We start from the raw sequence: 24,027 nt of genomic DNA, 5'->3' as shown, positions 1-24,027 counted from the left end.
CAAAATTGAGGTGGGGTTTTTTTCGATACTTAATGCAAGACATCCCCCTTTGGCGCGCCCCCCCCGGCACTTCTTCCAAGAAGGCGGTGCTCTCGCTCTCTCATTCTCTCTTATTCTCTTTATCTGTCTCTCATTATCTCATTCTGATTCTCTCTCATTCTCTCTCTCTCACTCTCTGATTCTCTTTCTCATTCTCTCTCTTTCATTCTGTCTCTTTTTGTCTATTTCATTTTGTGTGGCATCAGCATTCTGCCTCGGTATCTTTGCCCAGCCGGTGGAGCAAAGTAGCTTTCGTCTCCTGCTGCTTGGGACTCGGAGCTGTAAACAGCGTTTGATCAGGGGAGCAGCCGGATTTTGCTCTCCATTGCGGATGTCAGACCTGCAAGCTCTTGTCTCTCGAGGAGCCCAGCCGAAGTTTCCTGTGCCACTTCAGCGAGTGCTCCTCGAGAGACGAGAGCTTGCAGGGGGCCAATCTGGCGTCCGCAATAGAGAGCAAAATCTGGCTGTTCTTCGGACCAGTCACCATTTATCACTCCGAGTCCCAAGCTGCAGGAGATGAGAGCTGCTTTGCGCCACCAGCTGGGCAAATATACTGAGGCGGAATGCTGATGCTGCGCAAGTGCAAGTAGTGCTTTGCTCCCACAGCTTCCAGCCATCGCAGTCGCTGCTTTGGCCCACTTGCGCTGCAGCTCCTCCACCAGGATGGACTGACAAAAATACAAAGATTTCTCCATGGACCACCAAAATTTTCTCGTGGACCACCGGTTGGTGACTGCTGTTCTAGAAAGATTAGAAGCTAAAAGGATAATACTGTTAGACAACACTGTTGCCCCATGTTGCTTCCAGCATTCCAGGAAAAATACTATATATTTTTTTTTTCACAAGAGTTTCTTTGAATGTATCACTTAAGCTTTATGAAGTAGTCTAGGTTGGAATTTTTTCACATCAAGCAACTGCATATTGAGAAGAATTTGCTGAGGAATCAATTACATTGGGAAAGTTTATGGCTCAAAATGATCATGAAAAACCACTTCTGTGGTTGCACACGGTTCCCCCATCTACCCTGCATCCCATTTATGGTCCTAGAGAGGGGCTGAAATTTTTAGGCACTTTGGACTTTCTTAATGGAAAGTCTGCTTATTATTTTCAGCTGTGCTGACTTGTAATGGAGAGAAGGAATAAGGAACAGGAAGAAGAGCTGCTACCAAGACTATAGAAAAAAGAAATCTATGTTCAGGACAGAATATTAATCTTGAGTAAGTGTCCCAGACAAGAAGCTCCATAATTCTCATAAGGATCAAGAGAGAAAGAGTGAGTGTGCAGAAAGCACATTCAGACTTTACACGATTGATATCAGCTGTTCAGGCTAGGGGAAACTAGAAAACCAAAGTCATGAGTTCTAATATGATTTTTATTTTAAGGTTCTAGCAATATAATCTTGCAAGCCTGGCTGCATTCCCCACTCCCTCAGCCTTTGTGAGAGCTAGGGATGGTCTTGCCTGAAGCACCCACTCAGCCCAGACTTAGATTTCTTTTGTCTGACCATTGTCTTGGTAGTGGCTCTTCTTGTTCCTCAAAGTTATTCCGTCTGCCCATTATGCCACTTATTGTAAGAGCAGCAGCAATGTGTCTCTTGGCAGGGCACAGATAGATTTAGCCTCTGCACTAACTTCCTCTGATGTGACCACCTTTTCTTTTTTTTCTTTTTGTTTACATTTATACCCTGCCCTTCTCCGAAGACTCAGGGCGGCTTACAATGTATAAGGCAATAGTCTCATTCTATTTGTATATTTTTTTACAAAGTCAACTTATTGCCCCCCCAACAATCTGGGTCCTCATTTTACCTACCTTATAAAGGGTGGAAGGCTGAGTCAACCTTGGGCCGGGCTCGAACCTGCAGTAATTGCAGGCTCTGTGTTCTAATAACAGGCTTCTCTATTGCCTGAGCTATCCCGGCCCCTTTTAGTGTCAGATTAGCTTTGCTTCCTATATGTCTCTGATACACATCTGTGGATTATTGAAATAGACCACCTTTAAACCATATATTTACTGGACAAGCTTTTGATGGAAAACTATTAATTTAAAGGAGCAGTCTGGGTAACTATGGGTGACCGCCAAGGCCCCTTCCAGTTCTGCTTATTCTGAACTTTGTATTGGAAGGGCAAGGAACCCCCAGATGAAGTGGCAGCTGTGAGCCCTGCCTGTTCAGCTGGCCTGTTGTGTCTGGAGAGGCTGAGCAGGACAAGCTCTGGCTGGCTTTGACACCCACCTTCCCTTTCAGCACTTCCTCTCTTTGCCTGCAGGTGCCATTGAGAAGCAGAAACTTGTGTACATTCTGAACAGAGACGCAGCTGCTCGGCTCACCATTTCTTCTCCGTTGGAAGCCCACAAGGCCAACACCTTGGTTTATCATGTGGTTGGAGTCGACGTTGGGTTTGAAAATCCCATGTTTGCTTGCCTGGAAATGGATTACGAGGTGATATTTCACGAAAATGATTTCTAAAATAACTAGATCAATGTTAGGTCAACTTGCTGACATTGTTAATGCTGGTAGTTGGCTTGTAGTGGTGAAACCGCTGCTTTCCTGGGCTTGCAACAAGTGTATTCTTCAGCACAAGGGATGCATGTATGAGAGGTGCTCCTAGTGAGTGCAGTTGTTAACCTGTCTGTACTTTGAGGCTGGCAGGGATATGTGTTTAGTTTGGGATTTTGGGGTGCTGGCGTTGACTTGGAAGGAGAATCTCTAAACCCCCATGCCTCTGTCCCACCTGTTTGTTTTTTTTTTAATTTAGATTTATAAACTGCCCTTCTCCCGAAGGACTCAGGGCGGTGTACAGCCAAAATAAAAAGAAACAACGTACAGTTAAAATAAAATTTAAAAACTTATTATACAGTGTGGCCGAAATTAAAATAGTTAAGAATCTAAAAACCCCAATTAAAACCAGAGAGAAGTTTAAAATTTAAAACTAAACCATTTAAGAAAGCCCTGCACGAACAAACAGATATGTTTTCAGTTCATGGCGGAAGGTCTGAAGGTCAGGTATTTGACATAAACTGTTGGGTGGTGACAGCAGCTGCAGCTATTGGGAGGAGAATGGACAGAATGAAAATGTCAGCCTGGATCCATTTCCATGGATTGTGTGCTGTCTATCTCTGCTGAGGCCACTCTTGGCTTACAAATGTCATTTAATAACTGATAGAGGCTACAATGGTCTTGGAAAGGGTGCTTTATGTACCAAAAAACACTTCTGCCCATTGTAAAATGTCACACACGCCCCTGTAATCCTTCAATGCACAAAGAGGGGAGTTGTCCACAGTTGTGATAATGGGCCACATTAGATGGTTTCAGTGCGATGCAGCTCTTGCAGAGGGTGAGCTACTGCTACTTACAGCTGTCTCCCACCTGAGGCAGAAATGGCCATTCCTGAGAAGCAGCAGAAAGGAGTGCCTGCCTGCACTGCAGCTCAGGGTTGTGCGGCAGAGCGTTGGGCCAGAGGAGCCTCTGCCTGATGCAGCCTCTGAGCCTGTATGGTCTGAAGTGGGGCAGTAAAGTTGGGGTCACTTGCTCTGGACACGTTGACTCAACTCTGCACGGCTGGGCTCTGCAGAGGCCTTTATGGAAAGGGTAGCCTCAGGAAGCTTCGCAGCACAGATAGGAACCCTTTCATCTGTTTTGAGTTATGCCAGTTTTTACAGGTGATTGTAAAACATCCGTAGGGTGCTTTCCATTAGATATGTCCTTGTCATATGGTAGCTTTTTTTAAAAAATAAACTATTCAAATTTCACATGAGACATAAATGGTATTTTTTCCCTTAGGAAGCTGACAATGACCCCACTGGGGAAGCTGCAGCAAACACCCAGCAGACATTGACATTTTATGAGTTAGACTTGGGCTTGAACCACGTGGTCAGGAAATACAGCGAACCGTTGGAAGAACACGGCAATTTTCTAATAACAGGTACTCTCTTTTTATTTTATTCTTTTTTTTTTTAATTGAAAAAGTTTTACAAAATTCCCCTTCCCCTCCCCTAGCCCCCTCCCCTTCAAAAACCCTCTCCCCCGACTTCCCGGAACAAACACAAGGTATAGTTAAAAATAAAACAAACGTACTAAAAAAATTTTCCTCCTAACTCAATTATACTCCTACAATTCTCATCAATTCCTAACCTCCCCCAAAACAATCAGAAATAATACATCCTAATCATTCAAAGGCAGTCTGATAACTCTTAGTCTGATATCTGTTTTGAATATAATCAATCCATTTTTTCCACTCGTTTAAATATCTTTCTTGCGTATTGTCTTTCAGAAAGGCTGTGATTTTTGCTATCTCAGCCAAATTGGCAACTTTCAATATCCATTCTCCTGTTGTAGGTACTTCTTTTTTCTTCCAATACTATCCTATCAGTAATCTTGCTGCTATTAGATTTAAAATCAATTTAGTCTCAATTACTGTACAGTCCGTGATAATTCCCAGCAGAAAAAATTGCGGCAGGAACTTTATCTTCTTTTTCAAAACATTTTGTAAAATCCAGCAAATTCTTACCCAAAAAGCCTTAATATTCTTACAAGTCCACCAAATATGAAAGGTACTCTCTTTTTTAGCCCTTGTAGGGAAAAGCCCAGCATTCATGAACCCAGAGAAAGATTTGTCTTTGTTTTGTGCATGCCATAGAATCTCTAATAAAATCTTAGTAGTGTCGTTTCATCCACTAACAAATAGCTTCCATTCTGAAACCTTAAGCAATCAATCAGAATAAAGCTGGAAGGGACCTTGGAAGTCTTCTAGTCCAATCCCCTGCTGAAGCAGGAGACTCTAAACCATTTCAGGTAGGAGGTCTTTTCTTAAAAACCTCCAGGGATGAAGCACCCACAACTTCTGAAGGCCAGCTGTTCCACTGGTTAATTGTTCTAAGTGTTAGGAACTTTCTCCTTAATTCCAGATTGCTTCTCTCCTTGATTAGTTTCCAATCTTTGTTTCTTGTCTTGCCTTTTGTTGTTTTGGAAAATAAGTTGACCCCCTCCTCTTTGTGGCAGCCTCTCAAATACTGGAATACTGCTATCTGGTCACCCCAGTCCTTCTTTTCTCTGGACGAGCCAAACCCAAATCCTGCAGCTGTTCTTCATATGTTTTAGTCTCCAGGTCTCTGATCATCTTGGTTACTCTTCTTTTTACTTTTTCCAAAGTCTCTTTCTTGAAAAACTGAAAACCTGCTCCAGAAAATTATTTTTCCGGCCTCTGAATACTTCTCTTCCTCCTTTTCACTTATACATTTCCTTGCTGTGGTTCTGGTCACCCAGTCCTTATCATTGACCTCCAATAATGATAGGCGAACACTTGAAAGGATAGATGGAGCCCTTTCAGTGTTCGCCATTCAATCTTTCTGCAGAAAGAACTTTAATAATATACATTGCTAGAAAGAACTTTCCCTTTTTATGTAAAGAAAAAAACAAACAGACTCCTTTTGTTCTTTGGCCATGCTCATGACCGTGTTCTATAGTTCCTGGAGGCTCCGATGGTCCGAGTGGGGTATTGATTTGCTCTGAAAACTACATCACCTACAAAAACTTTGGTGACCAGCCAGATATTCGATGTCCAATTCCCAGGAGGAGGGTAAGTATCTTGTGACCTTTACTCTTCTGAAAACATTATTTCCTCGGTACCTAAAAATCCCCATTCTCCCTAAACAAGGAAAAATATAGAAGTAGAATCTTGGCCTTGATAATTGCATCGTTGTCCTTTGAGTCTTTATCGTGCTCAAGGGTGTTGAATCCCTCAAATCTCCCTGTAAGGATGACCAAGGCTTTGGTAAAGGGAACCTGGAAAGCTACCCATGAAGCTGTCCAGCTGGAGAACGAGAAAAAGAGCATTGTTGCATATGCCCTCTTTTGTTTTGTTTTGTTTTGTTTACATTTATACCCCGCCCTTCTCCGAAGACTCAGGGCGGCTTACAGTGTATAAGGCAATAGTCTCATTCTATTTGTATATTTTTTTACAAAGTCAACTTATTGCCCCCCCAACAATCTGGGTCCTCATTTTACCTACCTTATAAAGGATGGAAGGCTGAGTCAACCTTGGGCCGGGCTTGAACCTGCAGTAATTGCAGGCTCTGTGTTCTTAATAACAGGCTTTACCAGCCTGAGCTAAACCGGCCCTTTGAGGAGCCTGGAGGGTCATGTCTTTGAAGAACCTCCAAAGAGAAAGGAAAGGTGCTCCTCTTCACCATGGACAGTCCCTAGCCTTTTTTTCTCTAGTTCAGTGATGGCTAACCTTTTCTGGACTGAGTGCCCAAAGCACGCAAATGCTCACACCCGCCCAAACCCCCCAAATGCAATGCGTGTGCAGCCCCCGCACATGCGCCCCGCCCCTATGCATACATGCGCACCCTGCATGCACGCACGAGCACCCTGCATGTGCCCCAACCCCTGCACATGTGTGGCAGAGACCTGAAGACCAGCTGGCTGGCGGGACGCGCACACACATGCGCAGGGGAGCTGAACTGGGGCAATGGCTCGCATGCCGTCAGAGGGGTCGCTGCGTGCCACCTCTGGTACGCATGCCATTGGTTCGCCATCACGGCTTTAGTTGATCCCAGGCTTTTCAGAAATGCAGACAGATGCTCTTTCATACTCTTAAACAGCTGGCTTTGTACTCCAGGCCAGCCTTTGCACTGCGACTACTAACCGGGTCCTCTTTTTTTTGACAGAATGACTTGGATGACCCTGAAAGAGGCATGATCTTTGTCTGCTCTGCTACCCACAAGACCAAGTCTATGTTTTTTTTCTTAGCTCAAACAGAGCAGGGTGATATTTTTAAAATCACCTTGGAGACTGATGAGGATATGGTAAGTCTGAGCACATTTAGTTCGAGGGAAAGAGAGACCTACAACCAGGACCGTCTCATGCAGAAATGCATTTGTGCCGGTTTCAGGTCACAGAAATTCGCCTGAAGTATTTTGACACTGTTCCTGTGGCTGCAGCCATGTGTGTGCTGAAAACGGGCTTTCTTTTTGTGGCTTCTGAGTTTGGAAACCAGTAAGTAAGACCTCCAGTTTCCCTTTCAAAGCAAGAGGTGTCCCTGGAAGGGCTTCTGGTTGGCATCCAGCTCCACCTTCTCAATATCTGGGGGTCCTTCAGGCGTGGGAAGGCAGGCAACGCGGGAGCCTCGCCCTTTCATCTTGTTTGACATGAATCCCCTCTGGCTCCCCGTCCCTTCCTGCCCCTCTTCTGTCGCAGCTATCTCTACCAGATTGCCCACCTTGGAGATGATGACGATGAGCCCGAGTTCTCCTCTGCAATGCCCCTGGAGGAGGGGGACACCTTCTTCTTCCAGCCCCGGCCTCTTAAAAACCTGGTATTGGTGGATGAGCTGGACAGTCTCTCTCCGATTTTGTCTTGCCAGGTATGTTGCTCTTCCACGTGGATGGCAAGAGTAGCGTAGATCAGAAGTGCAGACCAGCCTGTCTGCTGCTGAAAATTTGCCCCTGGAACTGTTGCTCTCTTTCTTATTTAGGTGATCAAACGGTTAATTCGTGTTCAAGATGAGCAATTCCCTATTTTATGTCTTTCTGCCTGCCTGCTGCTGTCAGGCTAGCCCTTTCCGTTAGGATCCATAAGCTGTATGGCTGTTTAGCATTTGGGTTTTGTCATCATGCCAATACCCAACTCCTCCCCTTCAGTATAGTAGAATTTTTAAACTTCACCATTAAAACTGTAAGATACATTTTCTTTTTTTTTAAAGGGAATCCCTGTTTTCAGGGAAATTGCACCACTTTGATTGTTAAGGAACAATTCCTTTCAGTTTATTCCCAGTGTATTCTTGCAATAACTAGCCATTTTATTTGGCAAATAAAACTATTTTCTATGAATTCTTACACATAACACTAAATATTACATACTTCAGAAACAATACATCGATCAAAATATATTTACTATCCAAGATAGTAAGGGGCCGGTTTAGCTCAGGCTGGTAAAGCCTGTTATTAAGAACACCGAGCCTGCAATTACTGCAGGTTCAAGCCCGGCCCAAGGTTGACTCAGCCTTCCATCCTTTATAAGGTAGGTAAAATGAGGACCCAGATTGTTGGGGGGCAATAAGTTGACTTTGTAAAAATATACAAAATAGAATGAGACTATTGCCTTATACACTGTAAGCTGCCCTGAGTCTTCGGAGAAGGGCGGGATATAAATGTAAACAAACAAAAAAAAAAAAGATCAAATACAAAAAAAAAACTCAGCAAGACAGTAACCATAATTTTTAATTTTTAAAAATGGTGAAAAAAAATCTCCAAACTGTGCAATAACAGGCAATAGAAGAAGAATTCATAAGCATCCCAAAAAGATACATCTCAATAAAAAAACCTCTTCCAAATAGGACTGCCCCAAGATCTGGGAGAAGAGGCAGGTCCTCAATAGCTCCTGGGGGTTATTAGGATGGAACCATTTGGAGTGTGTGTAAGAGAGAGAGAGAGAGAGAGAGAGATTCCAGAGGGGAGGTGTGTGACTGAGAAGTTTCCCAAGTTGTGGGCAGTAATGAGCATTCCTCAGTATGCCTGTATAACTTCTCTACTTTGTGAGCTGCACCAGTTGTTGGTTGGCTTCTGCCAATTCACGATGCCAGTCGCTCTCTGTAAAACCCTGCATGGCACAGGGCCTGACGGACTGCCTGGGCAGCTCGGTCTTGTAGGATGCCTTGGATTAAACAGGGCCTTCTGCCCATACCTCAGAAGTTTTGTGCCTTTTCTGTTACAGCACCTGCCTTCTGAAGTGGGGGGGGGTCTCTCTGAGACCTGAATGGCCCCCGTCCTGCTGGTATTTTGAAGGGACTTGAAGGTGTTTTTCACCCAGGCTTTTGGCCAGAATGATTGAACCTCGTTTCTTTTGTTTTTCACATTGTATTACCTTGCCAAATCTACCTTTCTTTTTGCTTTCTTGCTGTTTTAATGCCTTGTTTTTCATGTTTTAAATAATTTTTAAATGCCCAGAGTTACCTGAACTTGGGTGGCATACACATAATAACAATAACAACAACAACAACAACAATAATAATAATAGGATAACAAAGAAGACATGCTGATGCTAGCACACAATGAAGGCTTATTGAATACCAACTTGGCCAACAAGAAAGACCAACTGAAAACTAGAAAAGAGACATGGCAAGGCGAAGTATTTCATAGCCAGTACACACACACGCACGCACGCACACACTCAGACACAGAGCAGCAGACAATTAGTTGAAAGCTGGCAGTGACTAAGAGCCGGAAAGCTGAAGAGAGGCCGAGGGGCGCCTTCTAGCTGCACAAGACCAAGCCTTAGGAACAAAGGCACACAGAGCCAGAATTGAGCAGATAGAAACTGACTGCAAAGGCCGTCTCTGCAAAGCAGCTAAAGACACCTCAGACCACCTGGTTAGCTGCTGCAAGAAGATGGCGCAGACTGCCTACAAACAATGACATAATAAAAAAGCAAGAATGGTGCATTGGAAGATCTGCAAGAAATCCCATTTGCCTGCAGGCAAGAACTAGTGGGACCACAAAATAGACAAAGTTGTAATAAATGAAGAAGTTAAAATGCTCTGAGACTTTAAAATTCAAACAGGCTCTGCCACACAGCAACACTCCAGACTTAACAATTGCCAATAGGAAAGACAAAAAGAGTCTATGGTGGACATGGTAGCACAGCAGAAGAGAAGAGACAAAACACCGGGTGTGTGTGTGTGTGTGTGTGTGTGTGTGATCACAAAATACAAAGACTTGCAAACAGAAGCAGGACGTCTGGCAAAAGAAAGTGATGCTGTAGTGGCGTTCCAGGTGTTTCGGGGTTGTACCCAAGGTATCTATCCCTCTTGGGATAGATGCCTTGGGTGCAACCCCGAAACACCTGGAACGCCACTGGAGCACCAACAAGATGGATGGAATTGCCACCAGTCAATATTAAAAGGTAACTTTACTTGGAACAGCTTACATCCTGCGTCAGTAGTTTGAATACCATTAAACCACAACTACCTATCCCAGGTTCTTGGGAAGGACTTGATAGATGGACAAAAATGTTAAATATAATCTGAACATCTGAGTGTGCAACCAACCGTTCAAGTGACTGCTACTGCAGATCTCTTTGCCAGTGCCAGGAGGGATCTCTGCCCGGGCCAGGAGCATCAGGGTGTATGCGTGTGTGCGTGTGCCAGGCCAGTGTCCTTGGGGAAGATGTTCCATGTGTGGACCCCACGACTGAGGCGGTAAGGGGGGCTCCTCTGCTGCCTAGAGGAGATGTACACCTTGGAAATGAGAGATTTCTGGAGCAGGCCAGGAGTATATGGACATCAGAAGTGGATGGGATATGGGAACTGAGAGAAAATCATTTTTATACCTGTGGCCATCAGTGACAGGAAACTTCCTTTGGCCTTCATTCAGGTGAGCGAGCAAAGTATAACAAGCATTTCCTGACAGAAAGAAGCCAGATGCTGCGATATGTTTAAAGTTAGGATGCTTGGGCTTGCCTGCCAGACAAATGGCCTGGGGATAGTGATATTTTACAGTTAAATCCTGTTCTGTGTTGCTGCTAAATTCTTCAGGTTTAAGTCATGTCTACTTTCCCGTCACATCAGTGTGTGACAGCCTTTGTCTTCCTGCTTTGGGGGAGAAGCAGAAGCAGACCTCGGATGGGTGTTTTGGTTTCTAATTACCATTTATTGGATTTCCGTGCAGATTGCTGATCTTGCAAACGAAGATACCCCTCAGCTGTATGTGGCATGCGGAAGGGGGCCTCGTTCGTCTCTGAGGGTCCTGAGACACGGCCTTGAGGTAAGAAGCCGCCTGAACGAGTCTGACAGACTGAAATGGATTCTTTGCTTCACTTTGTGCTCTTTGATCGAAGTGCCGTGTTTGTTTCCTCCATGTTTTTGTTATGTGCAAGTCTCTCTTTGGATGACCCCTGTTGGGCTACATACCAGCTCCTGGCATGTCCTGGGGTTGTTGGGAGGGTTGGGATGGCTGTCACTGCTCGGGGTCTTGGAGAGCAGCTGCTGCTCAGATCGAAGCACCTAAAGGCCTTGAGTCACTATTCCTTCCTGTGAAGGAGTAAAACAGGCCAACCCTCCTTTCTCTTGTTAAGGAGTTGGATAAAAATGCCTCCCCTCCTCCCCCCACCAGAAAAAGCCCCACCTATTTTTTGAGTTTTTTTCTTTTCAAAGTTTTATGTGTGTCTGGGATTTAGCTGTATAGAAAGGAAGGAAGGCTTGCGTCACCCTGATTCTGTTGTGTTTGCTATTTTAGCCTCTTAAGGCTATTTCATTTTCACAAATCTTCCACGTCTAAGTTATTGTTCTCTATCTTGCTAGGTATCTGAAATGGCCGTCTCGGAGTTGCCCGGTAATCCTAATGCTGTGTGGACAGTGAGGAGACACATTGAAGGTAGGAAGAGTTCTTGTATGGAGAGAACTGGGAAGGAGCATGGCTCAGGCTGAGGCACCTGGGCACAGCTGGTCTGCCCACAAGCCACTGTGTGGTAGTGTAGTATCAGAACGTCCTAATGCGAGATGCAACTCCCCAAACACGCTTTACGTGGCACCACAGCTTGCAGCTTTTGAGTAATCTGTGACTATTACAAGATTGGCAGGTCTAACGTGGCTCCTAAAGCACCCCTGATAGCATTATCTGGACCATGGTGCTCTCTTAGTCATTTTCCCTCCCTCCTCAGCCGCTTCTGTCCTGTCCTACTCTCCCTGGCACTTAACTTGGAACCAATTCACACGGTCCTATTTATTTATCACTTTATTCACCGATTCATCTTGGGGGTCAGTGCCAAGAACCAGAGCAGTGGCTAGACTGGATCATCTGTTACAGGGGGAGCTTCAGAAATTTGTTTGTTGCCGTCTGTGACTGGTTGTGTGCAAAACTTTTTTTCATTTTGAATGCCTCTAGTTGTGACCATAATATACCTCGGAGCTTGCTATTTAAATGAAGCTGCTGGGGTGGATTGCCTAGCATGAGGAGTCTGGAAAACCAGGATCTTGATAAAGCCCAGTTCTGCCCTCCTTTTTCGTTGCAGTCCAAGTCGTCTGTTTAATGGGACATTAGTCTGTGGTGTTCAGTCAATCAAAACTGAAAATCAGTTCAAACAAGACTGAAGGACTCCTAGTTGGTTGCAAGTTAGATCAGACAATAGGAGGTTAAATTACAGTGGATGGCTTACCCCCCCCCCCCATCCCTAAAATTTTAGTTTGGTGACTTCTTAGGATCTGAATGTCCATCAGAGTTGGGGAATGGCCAGACTTTGTCTTCATAACTAGTGTTAGTAGACCAAGTGCATATGTCAGATTTGACCAGGACGACGCAGGCCTTGGTTGTATCCGATTTGGGTTACTGTGGCATGTTTATGTGGGGCTGTGTATGAGCGCATTTGGAACTTTAAGCTGTACTGTGGGGTGCTGCTGTGGGATTGTTGATGGGGAAGATGCGTCTCCCTTGAACAGCACCCTCACTTCTACAGGTCTGTTTCTAGTTTAAAGGGCTGGCCGTAAAGCAGAATGCAAGTTTGGACCAGGGTGGTTGAATGGCTGCCGATCCTTCTGCTCTGCTGCCTGTGGAATTCTCTTTGGTGGGCTCCCTTGAGGGGAACTTGCTATGAAGTTCAGCTAGCTCAGATATTTTATGTTTCAAATAGGTCATTTAAGGTGGTGTCAGGATGATTCAGAGGATGGAAAGTTGTTTTATGTTGTGTATGCCTGGATGTTTTTGCAGTGTCATATTTAATGAGGCTGCAGAAGTAATAGAACTAGGTGTGTAGAAAATTTTTGAGAGGTTTGAGGATTGCTGGATGGTGACAGGCTGAATTTAGTGTGGATAGGTGGCATATAAACAACAAGGACCAGGGAAAAAGCTATAACTCATATTCAGCCCCAGCAAGAGGTTGGCACTGGGCTGCTACTTTTATTTTGTTTTCACTACTTTCAGGAAATTGTGGGTGATGAGTGCCATTCCATGTATCTACTAGATCTGTTGGGGCAATGCCATGTGGCTGGTACCCACCATTTCAGACCAAGCAGCTGAAGAGCAAGGAAGAGCCAATTTAGGTTGCCGGTTGTGGTACCCAAAGAAAAGCTGTTGGAAGCAGCTGGATGTGGTTAGCTGCTGGGAGAGCATCAAGGCAAGAACAGCAGCTGGCATGGAGAGCCAGGAGGAAAGAGTGGAATGTGGCTGTGAGCAGCAGTTGGCTTGTAAAGCAGGCAGATAAGGAGAGCACTGGGGTGCAGGGTGGAAGACTTCCCTGGTCAAGTGCAAGAACAGACTAGGCGAAGGTACCTCAACCCTGATTGCTGGGGGCTGGGGGGGGAAGCTGTGTAGCTGTGGGCTACGGTTATATTGAAATGAGAAGATAGAAGTTGGGTGGAAAGACTGGGACTCAGTGAATTAAGAGCATGCAGTTGGTTCCAGCGTGAGGTGTCGGTTTAATGGGATGAACTGGACTGAGGAAGTGTCCAAGTCACTCACACGCTGACAGCCTAATGAAGTCTCATTAGTGTTATGGACCATGTAGGTGCCTCTCCTCCTCCCCCCCCCCTCCCGCTCTATCAGGGTTTTCCAGACAGATGCAGAGGTAGGGCAGCCAAGATACACAACCCTGGTCCATAGTCGGGCAGTTACGTTCTTTCGGAGCTCTGTCCTCCTTGGATTCAGGTTCTGCTGCATTCCTGATGTCACAGCCTTGGTGGCCAGATATTGGCAGTTGGGGGTGCCTGCATGTGAAACGGAGCTGCAGAGACAAGCTTTATCTCTGCTGACTTGTTAGCTTCCCAGGTACCTGGCAGTGCCCCTTCTTCAGTACTTAACTTCGCCTTGCGGGGTGGGATGGGGCACTCTGAGGCTTCCATACTGAACAAGAGGAGTTTTGGTTGGTTTGTGACTCCATTGTGAACCTGATCTTGCATATGTAGCTATGACTGTTAAAACACATATTATGTGAGCCCACTCTTGAACTGGTTTTTATTTTAAGCAAAGGAGATATTATCTGAATATGGAAGGCACTGACAGCTGTCATTTCCAACAGACAGATCACTTTCTGGCCAAACAGTAACTCACTGCCACTCCAAATCTTTTGAAGCACGGATCTGTTAAGGACAGATCTAGCTGGGCATCTGAGGGATCCCTTTGGGTTCTCTGTGTGTTTGGAAGATGCGTATGGCCGCTCATCTTAGTGGAATTCTTGGCAGCTCTGAAGGATTTTTCCACAGCTCGGTGGGCAGTTCCATCTTACCCCTGATCAATCTCTGCTCGACAGAGCTGGTTAAATGAATCTGGAAGGAGAGCCCTCCTGTGTGGCCTCAGCCCAGTCACTGACTCAGGCTTGCCAAGGAGTTTTCCAGCAGCCGAAGCAAGAATGGCCAGAATCGGAGGGGCTGAGACTGAGCACCCCTGCAGGCTCCACCCCCCACCCCCGGTGTAATGAAAGTGACACAGGCTTAGTCCATGGATTCTGACTGGCTTCCCTCCCTGTAGTAATTCAGAGCCAGCGAACCAGGATGCCGAGAGGGCAACTGGACTAGCGTGGAGATTTTTTTTGGCATAAGGTCGTTTCTCTCTGCTCTGACTTAGATGCCAGTTGAGTGGAACCACATGAAGGCAGCTCTCTGCATTTCTCCCTGGGATTCCTTTTTACTCTTGGGATTTGTAGCATGATCACTGCAACTGAGTAAGAACTATAGGTACTCCTCCCTTAATGACTATTTGAAGTTACGACAGATTCTCCCCCCCCCCTCCAAGTTACTTTCAACCCGTCACTGAAGCCACAGTTGCTGCCTGTGCCCAACCCCTGTCGCAATCCTGTGGTTGCCCTTTGAGCACTTGGCTCACATCCATGACGAGGTGCAGCATCCTGCGATGGTGTGACTTGTGCCATTTTTTTGCCAGCTTCTGCCAATCTGCTCATTTGGAAGAATGGATGCACTTAATGACCACCATAACTCACTTTATAACCATTGTAAAATTGAGTCAAGTCACATGGTGACCCGCTTAACAACTGCAGGGACTTATAATGGAAATTCCAGGTTCAGTGGTGATCGTTGAGTGAGGACTATCTGTACGCATAAAAAGATGTTGGAAATTGCTCCATCCAGGTATTAAGTGTAGAATCAGATTTGTTGCTCCCAAATGCTGGAGCCCATTGGCTGAGATGGAGCTTTTACTGGGTCAATATTGGGTTTCTCCTAATGCTTTTCCTGGAATGTATCACCGGATGGCCTGCCTAATTCTCAGTGGTTTTCCCTCCTGGCATGTGCTATTGACCCAGAATTGGGATGGTTGTGCTGCGGTAATCCTGTTTGCCTTTTGTTTTTGTATCTGAAGTTCTTTATTCTCTCTTTTGTGGTATCTACACAACTCTGGACAAATGCTAACTTTGGCTGGTATGTGGTTATGATACTACCAATACCAAGCCTTCTGTTTTCTTCCACAGGTGGCTGGCAGTGGAGGTGCTGATCTCCTCCCACAGGTGTGTACTTGCAGCTACAGGATATTGGTGCTGTTTTGGGTATACTTAGGGTCTCCTAAGCTCTTTTAATAGATAGAATATGTGGTCATTTCCATATTCCATTAAACCTGGGAATCTTAATATATCTGTATTCAGGATGTTTATCAAATCTTAAACACACCCAGATTTTGGAATTCATGCACAAGATAGTTAGAGCTCTTGCAGGTACTGTGGTTAGAGAACTTCTAAGCTAATACATAGGAGATACAAGGACATCCCCCAGCTTCCAGTTTTAGAGTTCCTCAGCTGACAGTCCTATTGCTGAGAATTCCAGAAGTTGAAATCCACACATCTGGAGAAAGCAGGCTAGCTGGATTCAGCTCCAGTATTACCATGGCTGCCATTGCACCGAGCTGCAAAGACCCCACTACCGAATCATCACTATCCATGTTGTGAGCATCCTTTGTTTTCCCACCTGTGCGTGCAGCGTTTCCCCACAAGAAGGCTCTTCCTGATGGCATCCTTCACAGTGAGGGCAACACTTCATTATTGTTTTCATTGCGGCTTCCCACTCCTCCCTTTTAGTGAAGCCAGGTTGGGCTGCACTAGTGCTCCTACCAGATACCTGCACATTTTCTTACTCACACTCTTACCTGTTGATGAGCATCTCTGCAAATCTGTTCCTGCCTCTGGAATTGCCCCCTGCTTTGCTTCCGTGAAGAGAAGCCAAAGAGCAGCCTTGAGTGGCTGCCATAGTTCAGATGTCTGTCTGTGGTGTTAACCCTGCTGTTCAGTACTTTCTGCCAAAGCACATAGTGAGAAGATTGGCTCTCATGCTCCTGCCCCACATTTGTTCCTTGGCCTCCCAATGGTCACACATGTTTCTGATGGGGGAGGGGGGGGCTTGGGCTGCTTGGTGATCGCCATCTAGTTAATTCCTTTCTGTTTCTGTTGTTGAATACCTGGCTTGTCTTTTGAGTGCTTTTATGCATCAGTAGTCAGAATGAAATTTACTTATTTATTCGCGCGGGGCTGGCTTAAATTTTATTGGTTTTAAATTTTATTGGTTTTAAATTTTTACTAGTAATTTTTTAGTGGGTTTTAGTTTTCATGTTCCAAAGTTTTATGCCAATTTATGTAATAAGTTTTTTAACTTGTATTTTAATTGTATATTATATTGTTTGTTTTACCTGGCTGTACACCGCCCTGAGTCCTTCGGGAGAAGGGCGGTATAAAAATTGAATAAATAATAATAATAATAATAATAATAATAATAATAATAATAATAATAATAATAATAATAATAATAATAATAATAATACTTTGACATCTATCTTGCAAAACCTTTACAAGCATCTAAGATAACAGATTTAAAAATGATTTAAATCTTCCAGTGAATATGTTGAAAGAGCCTCCAGTAGACTTAGACAGCCCAATAGGCATGGACTATCTGCAGTCAAGTAGATGCGAGTCCTGTTGACATCAGTCAGACAGAATGCTGGATGTGAGGACTCTTAGCTTCAGGTGATGCCTAGAACTTGAACTTGGGCTGACCTCTTGTGTGAACTCTCAGTTCTCACTTTCCCGGACAACTCAATGGGCAAAATTTAGCATAGCGGGACCATCAGCCTGCAACATGTTAGAATTCTGATTCTTGAAACTGTTAGTTCTTCAAGCTTTGGCAAAATGACCAGCAAGTGAGAGGAAGTACGCTGAACTCTAATTCTTGACTGAGCAGAGTCCATGGAAGCTGATTTTGGTTAACGGTTCTTGCTGACAACCTAAAATTAAATGGAGCTTTTTTCCTGTTGAGTTCTAACGTTGGAAGAACTACAGAATAAACCAGGATGAATAGGTACACATTTATCATATTAGTCACTATATAGATCATCTTAACAGAAAAGATAAGTGAAATGTTAGCAATGACCTCCAAGGTCCCTTTTAACTCTTGTTATTCAGTGAGATTCAAAAAGACTAAAGCTGTTTGTCTTTTGTGGGGGGTGGGGAAGGAGGGCTGAGAATTCCAGAGTTGAAATCCACACATCTGGAGAAAGCAGGCTAGCTGGATTCAGCTCCAGTATTACCATGGCTGCCATTGCACCGAGCTGCAAAGACCCCACTACCGAATCATCACTATCCATGTTGTGAGCATCCTTTGTTTTCCCACCTGTGCGTGCAGCGTTTCCCCACAAGAAGGCTCTTCCTGATGGCATCCTTCACAGTGAGGGCAACACTTCATTATTGTTTTCATTGCGGCTTCCCACTCCTCCCTTTTAGTGAAGCCAGGTTGGGCTGCACTAGTGCTTCTACCAGGTATCTGCACATTTTCTTACTCACACTCTTACCTGTTGATGAGCATCTCTGCAAATCTGTTCCTGCCTCTGGAATTGCCCCCTGCTTTGCTTCCGTGAAGAGAAGCCAAAGGGCAGCCTTGAGTGGCTGCCATAGTTCAGATGTCTGTCTGTGGTGTTAACCCTGCTGTTCAGTACTTTCTGCCAAAGCACATAGTGAGAAGATTGGCTCTCATGCTCCTGCCCCACATTTGTTCCTTGGCCTCCCAATGGTCACACATGTTTCTGACCGGGGGGGGGGGGGGGCCTTGGGCTGCTTGGTGATCGCCATCTAGTTAATTCCTTTCTGTTTCTGTTGTTGAATACCTGGCTTGTCTTTTGAGTGCTTTTATGCATCAGTAGTCAGAATGAAATTTACTTATTTATTCACGCGGGGCTGGCTTAAATTTTATTGGTTTTAAATTTTATTGGTTTTAAATTTTTACTAGTAATTTTTTAGTGGGCTTTAGTTTTCATGTTCCAAAGTTTTAGGTCAATTTATGTAATAAGTTTTTTAACTTGTATTTTAATTGTATATTATATTGTTTGTTTTACCTGGCTGTACACCGCCCTGAGTCCTTCGGGAGAAGGGCGGTATAAAAATTGAATGAATAATAATAATAATAATAATAATAATAATAATAATAATAATAATAATAATAATAATAATAATAATAATAATAATAATAATACTTTGACATCTATCTTGCAAAACCTTTACAAGCATCTAAGATAACAGATTTAAAAATGATTTAAATCTTCCAGTGAATATGTTGAAAGAGCCTCCAGTAGACTTAGACAGCCCAATAGGCATGGACTATCTGCAGTCAAGTAGATGCGAGTCCTGTTGACATCAGTCAGACAGAATGCTGGATGTGAGGACTCTTAGCTTCAGGTGATGCCTAGAACTTGAACTTGGGCTGACCTCTTGTGTGAACTCTCAGTTCTCACTTTCCCGGACAACTCAATGGGCAAAATTTAGCATAGCGGGACCATCAGCCTGCAACATGTTAGAATTCTGATTCTTGAAACTGTTAGTTCTTCAATTTTTGGCAAAATGACCAGCAAGTGAGAGGAAGTACGCTGAACTCTAATTCTTGACTGAGCAGAGTCCATGGAAGCTGATTTTGGTTAACAGTTCTTGCTGACAACCTAAAATTAAATGGAGCTTTTTTCCTGTTGAGTTCTAGCGTTGGAAGAACTACAGAATAAACCAGGATGAATAGGTACACATTTATCATATTAGTCACTATATAGATCATCTTAACAGAAAAGATAAGTGAAATGTTAGCAATGACCTCCAAGGTCCCTTTTAACTCTTGTTATTCAGTGAGATTCAAAAAGACTAAAGCTGTTTGTCTTTTGTGGGGGGTGGGGAAGGAGGGGCAGGGAAGATGACTTCAGGCTAGCTAGAGACATCCTCAAATCAAGGAGGCTGGAGCTGGTCCATCCCACTGCACCAGAAAGCCCAGCTGATCCTTCTTGTTCAGTCTTTCCCCCAGGAGGGTCGTTCAGTGAAATAAGGGCAGAGGAGCTGAATGCTATAATTGGGTGTGCGGGAGGGCAGTGCGGGCAAAGCATGGCTCTTCAGAGTTGCTGGATTGCAGTGATCTTGTTGGTTAGCACTGGTGGGACTTCAGTGGCTCTCCTGCTGCAGGAAGTCTTGGAATACTCTGGCCTTCTAAATTTGAAATGTATTTTCCAGTTGTACTAAGGAATCTTTTGGGCCAATTCATGAAAGTAGGACTCCTCCTTTCAAAAGTTCCATGGCTTTTTTTAGTTTTTTAGAATGAGAAGGGACCACAGCTGGCTGTTTCGCTTCTGAATGGAAGAGTCCAAAGCAATTTCAGCAGTTGATGCTTACGCTTACATTTTGTGTAATAGGATTTTCTACATTTTGCTGAGAATCCTGACAATAGCTTTTCTGAAGATTGTTTTCAGATCATGCCAAACCAATCTTACTTCATTTTTCAACATAGTGACTAAATGAGTAGATCAGCGAAATATGGGCCACAACCTACTTCTTGGTAAGCTAGAAAAAAGTGGGATAGTTAGCATTACCATCAGGTGGTTTTTTAACTGGCTGATAAACTGTAGTCAACGAGTTGTCCTTAATGGTACTACATCCACAGGGAGGGAAGTAAGCAGTGGGGTGCTACAAGGTTCCGTCTTAGGCCTAGTACTCTTCAATGTCTTCATAAACAACTTAAGATGAGGGAATAGGAGGGGAATTTATCATATTTGTGGATGATATTAAGCTGGCAGGAATAGCCAACACTCTAGATCGGGGGTGTCAAAACTCGTGGCATCAAGTGACGTATTGGGATTTTTTCCCCCCCTTTACTAAACCGGGCAGGGATGGGGCCAGCATGTGACGCCTCCAGCCCACGGGCTGTGAGTTTGACATCCCTGCCCTAGATGATAACTCAAGATCCAGGTGGAACTTGACAGACTTTTACACTGGGCCCTATCTAACAAAATGAAATTCAGTGTAGAGAAAAGTAAAGTCTTACACTTAGGCAAGAAAAACCAAAAGTACACATATAGAGTGGGAGAAACCAGGCTTAAGAGCAGCAACTGTGAGAGGGATCTTGGAGTCTTAGTGGACAACCAATTAAATATGAGCCAGCAGTGTGTGGTGGCAGCCAAAAAAGCCAATGCAGTTCTAAGTTGCATTAACAGAGGGATACAATCAAGATCACGTATAAAGCCTTAGTAAGACCACACCTAGAGTTTTGGTCACCACACTATAAAAAAGATGTTGAGACTCAGATGACCTACAAGGTCCCTTCCCATTCCATTATTCTGGAGCTTTTCTGAGCAGCTTGCTCTGGTGGGTGTGGGTGTGAAAAAGCTTTATGCTGTCAGAACATTTTTTTGATTGCCACTGGATCACCTGAATGGCATTAAAGTTGTATATAGGTAATCTTCACTTAACAACCACAATTGTGCCTGGAATTTCCATGTGACTTGATGTTACAACAATTTTTACGACAGTCGTAAAGCAAGTGACCACAGTCATTAAGCAATTCACATGGTTGTTAAGCCAATCTATTCTCGTAATGGGAGTTTTTTCCCAGATACCAGTAAAAAATCAGAGTTACGTGACTGTGGAACATTGCCCCTCTGTAGAAGATTCCTGCTACCACCAATCGGTTTCCATCAAGCCTTCCAGGGTCCCTTTGCCCCTTCAGTGAGAAGATGATGGCCTTCTCTGCCCCACGAAATCCCACGCCTGGCTTCTGTTATTTGACTGAGGGGTCAGAGGCTCATTGGGAATGTGGCCACCTCCTCTCCTCCGAGGGGCTTGTGTGATCGGATGGCTATGTTGAAGCTCAATATAGGACTAATAAAGATATTAACAAGACACTGGTTGGATTGACAGATGCATGTCCTCTTATCAAGAATACTTTTTTTTCTTTTTGGGTTATGACTTGCTCTGTCATCCCTGACTTGGACAGCTTTTCCATTCTTGCCTCCGGGTGGAAAATGGTTTGTGAATGAGGATACGTTGATCTTCCACAAGGGCCCTTTTGAGGCTCTGCTGACCTTCACTTACCTCACCCTTCAGACCTTTGAAGGACTTTCACTGTGACCCTACTGACCCTTTGGGAAAAGCAATCACTGCTACTCTGCTAGGGTTGTCTAAAGAAGGTGCCATCCTTGGTTTCTTGAGGCAGCAGCCGTGCATGTGGGCTCTATGTGGACGTTTTCAACCCAAGGGATGGCAACCTGGACTGCAGCTTGGCAAGGCATGATTCACTTTTTGACTTGAGCTGTGCGATGACCTGGTCTCGAATGTTGACCTTTGTTTGGGACTAGAGCACCCAATCTGATGCTCGGATTAGCTTCACAGGATTAGCCTTGGTGTTACATTGATAGGCCTACCTAACTTCTAATAAGATAGCTTGCGTTATTCATGCATATGAGGCACAGGAGCTATGGGGTTTTTTTAGTCTTTTGTGCATTCTCACAGTGTTGCCTATGCCGTCCAAGCACTTAGGTCTGCATCTGAGTGCTTATGAAGGCATCAAAGTAGTTTCCAATGGAGAATCAATTGCAGAGAAGCATCCTGCTCTGTCTGTGGATTATTAAGAAGCAGCTTCTTAATAGGGAAGACTGAGAGTAGAACCAAGGACCCAAGAGACGAAGGGCTTCCTTTCATTGACGGCAGTGCTCACACAGGAACCGGAGGTCGCCGTTTGGATCCCTGAACTCCATGGCCTCCGTGTCTCTCTCTAGCTCTGATTCGTAATAAGCCTGATGGTTTTGCAGATTGATCGCACCACATCATGTGAGTGCTCTCAGAATTCAGCTCTGGACTTTTGCATCTCCTGGCTTCAGGGGAAACTGCTCTCACTCTTTAGGGTCAAATCAGAAATGAATGACTTTCCTGAGGCTTCTGATATTTTTTAACCTGATGTCAAATTTGGTTTCCCAAAGATTAGCCATCGCTTCCTAGTGGCTGAATATTTTCCCCTTGGGAAAGCATCAGAGATGCTGTAGGAGCTTCTATGGGCCATCTTTGCATCACAGATAACCCCCACCCCCTAATCTTTCCTCCTCTTTCTCTCACCAGATGAGTTTGATGCCTACATCATTGTCTCTTTCGTCAATGCCACCCTAGTCCTGTCTATTGGAGAAACTGTGGAGGAAGTGACTGACTCAGGGTTCCTTGGTACCACGCCCACCTTGTCCTGCTCACTGCTGGGAGATGATGCTTTGGTGCAGGTAGGGCCATGGCTTAACAGCTGCATCGCCCTTTTATCCATTAAACGATTCTATTCACGGAGTGGCTGTGGATGCCGGCACCCCGGTACAGTCAGCTGCAACCGCAGCTGACTGTTGGGGGCGAGTCATTGGCCCCAACAGAAAGGGTGCGCAACTTGGGCATTCTCCTGGATGGACGGCTGTCGTTTGAAGACCATTTGGCGGCCGTCTCCAGGAGAGCTTTTTACCAGGTCCGCCTGGTTCGCCAGTTGTGCTCCTTCCTTGACCGGGATGCCTTATGCACGGTCACTCACGCTCTTGTCACTTCTCGTCTGGATTATTGCAATGCTCTCTACATGGGGCTACCCTTGAAGTGCACTCGGAGGCTTCAGTTAGTTCAGAATGCAGCTGCGCGGGTGATTGAGGGAGCCACACGTTGCTCCCGTGTAACACCGTTCCTGCGCAGTCTGCACTGGCTACCTGTGGTCTTTCGGGTGCGCTTCAAGGTGTTGGTTACCACCTTTAAAGCGCTCCATGGCTTAGGGCCCGGGTACTTACGGGACCGCCTGCTGTTACCTTATGCCTCCCACCGACCCGTACGCTCACACAGAGGGTCTTCTCAGGGTGCCGTCCGCCAAGCAATGTCGGCTGGCGGCCCCCAGGGGAAGGGCCTTCTCTGTTGGAGCACCTACCCTCTGGAACGAACTTCCCCCTGGTTTGCGTCAATTACCTGACCTTTGGACCTTTCGCCGTGAATTGAAAATGCACTTGTTTATCCAAGCGGGACTGGCTTAATTTTTAAATTTTTTGAATTTTAATAATTTTAATTGGGGTATTTTTATGAATTTTATGGGTCAAATTTGACTGTTTTAAATTTTCGGCCATTTATTGAATATGTTATTTTAACTTTTGTCTTAATTTGTATATTGTACTGTTTTATTCTGGCTGTACACTGCCCTGAGTCCTTCGGGAGAAGGGCGGTATAAAAATCTAAATAATAAATAATAAATAAATAAATGAGGGAGGGCTTGATTTTGAGGCAGTTTTTTGGGCCCTCTTTTTTTTTCTTCTTCTCTCCATCATTGCTGGTGTGATGGAATCCACGGGTGACTTTGAGAAAAAGGGAGAAGAGATGCTGCCTAGGAAACACTCAGACAAGAGAGGCAGGAGCCCCAGTGGCTTAACTGCCAGAGGGAGGATCCCCCTGAACGGAGCAAACAATTCAGTTTGAGGATGGGAAATTGGTGCTTTCAGTCTTGCTAGATTGTGTTAATTTAGCTCATCTTGTCATATCTCTGCCTGGGTTACCAGACAGATAGGCTGTTTCTTACTAAGGTAAAAAACAGCAGTGTGATGTTCTGGCTGTTTTGATGGTAAATATTACTTCGAAGTGGATGAGTTGGATTAACAGCTGCTGGCTTGCAATCAGGGAAGAAAGTAGAATAGTGCCGGTATGATCAGTGTGAATGAATTTCAAGTGGCTGCCAGAGCACAGAGTTACTTTGCTTGTCAGCTGTTTTTATGATT

The 24,027-nt window shown here is 44.7% G+C and overlaps 1 protein-coding gene across 3 annotated transcripts in view; it reads left to right on the top strand.

Moving 5' to 3' along the window:
• The window catches only part of SF3B3 (splicing factor 3b subunit 3), a 61,308-nt gene that overhangs the window by 6,751 nt on the left and 30,530 nt on the right, over window positions 1–24,027 (top strand). For all 3 annotated transcript variants that reach the window (XM_058154939.1, XM_058154937.1, XM_058154938.1), the window contains exons 4-12: window positions 2,304–2,476; window positions 3,818–3,959; window positions 5,500–5,612; window positions 6,706–6,843; window positions 6,930–7,033; window positions 7,235–7,400; window positions 10,702–10,797; window positions 11,334–11,406; window positions 22,370–22,521. In XM_058154939.1, the coding sequence (XP_058010922.1) occupies window positions 2,304–2,476; window positions 3,818–3,959; window positions 5,500–5,612; window positions 6,706–6,843; window positions 6,930–7,033; window positions 7,235–7,400; window positions 10,702–10,797; window positions 11,334–11,406; window positions 22,370–22,521 (1,157 nt within the window). The remainder of the gene's footprint in view (window positions 1–2,303; window positions 2,477–3,817; window positions 3,960–5,499; window positions 5,613–6,705; window positions 6,844–6,929; window positions 7,034–7,234; window positions 7,401–10,701; window positions 10,798–11,333; window positions 11,407–22,369; window positions 22,522–24,027) is intronic.

This window comes from Ahaetulla prasina, chromosome 12 (genome assembly GCF_028640845.1).
Source record: "Ahaetulla prasina isolate Xishuangbanna chromosome 12, ASM2864084v1, whole genome shotgun sequence".
Taxonomy (NCBI): Eukaryota; Metazoa; Chordata; class Lepidosauria; order Squamata; family Colubridae; genus Ahaetulla; species Ahaetulla prasina.
This window is presented reverse-complemented; position numbering and strand designations above follow the sequence as displayed.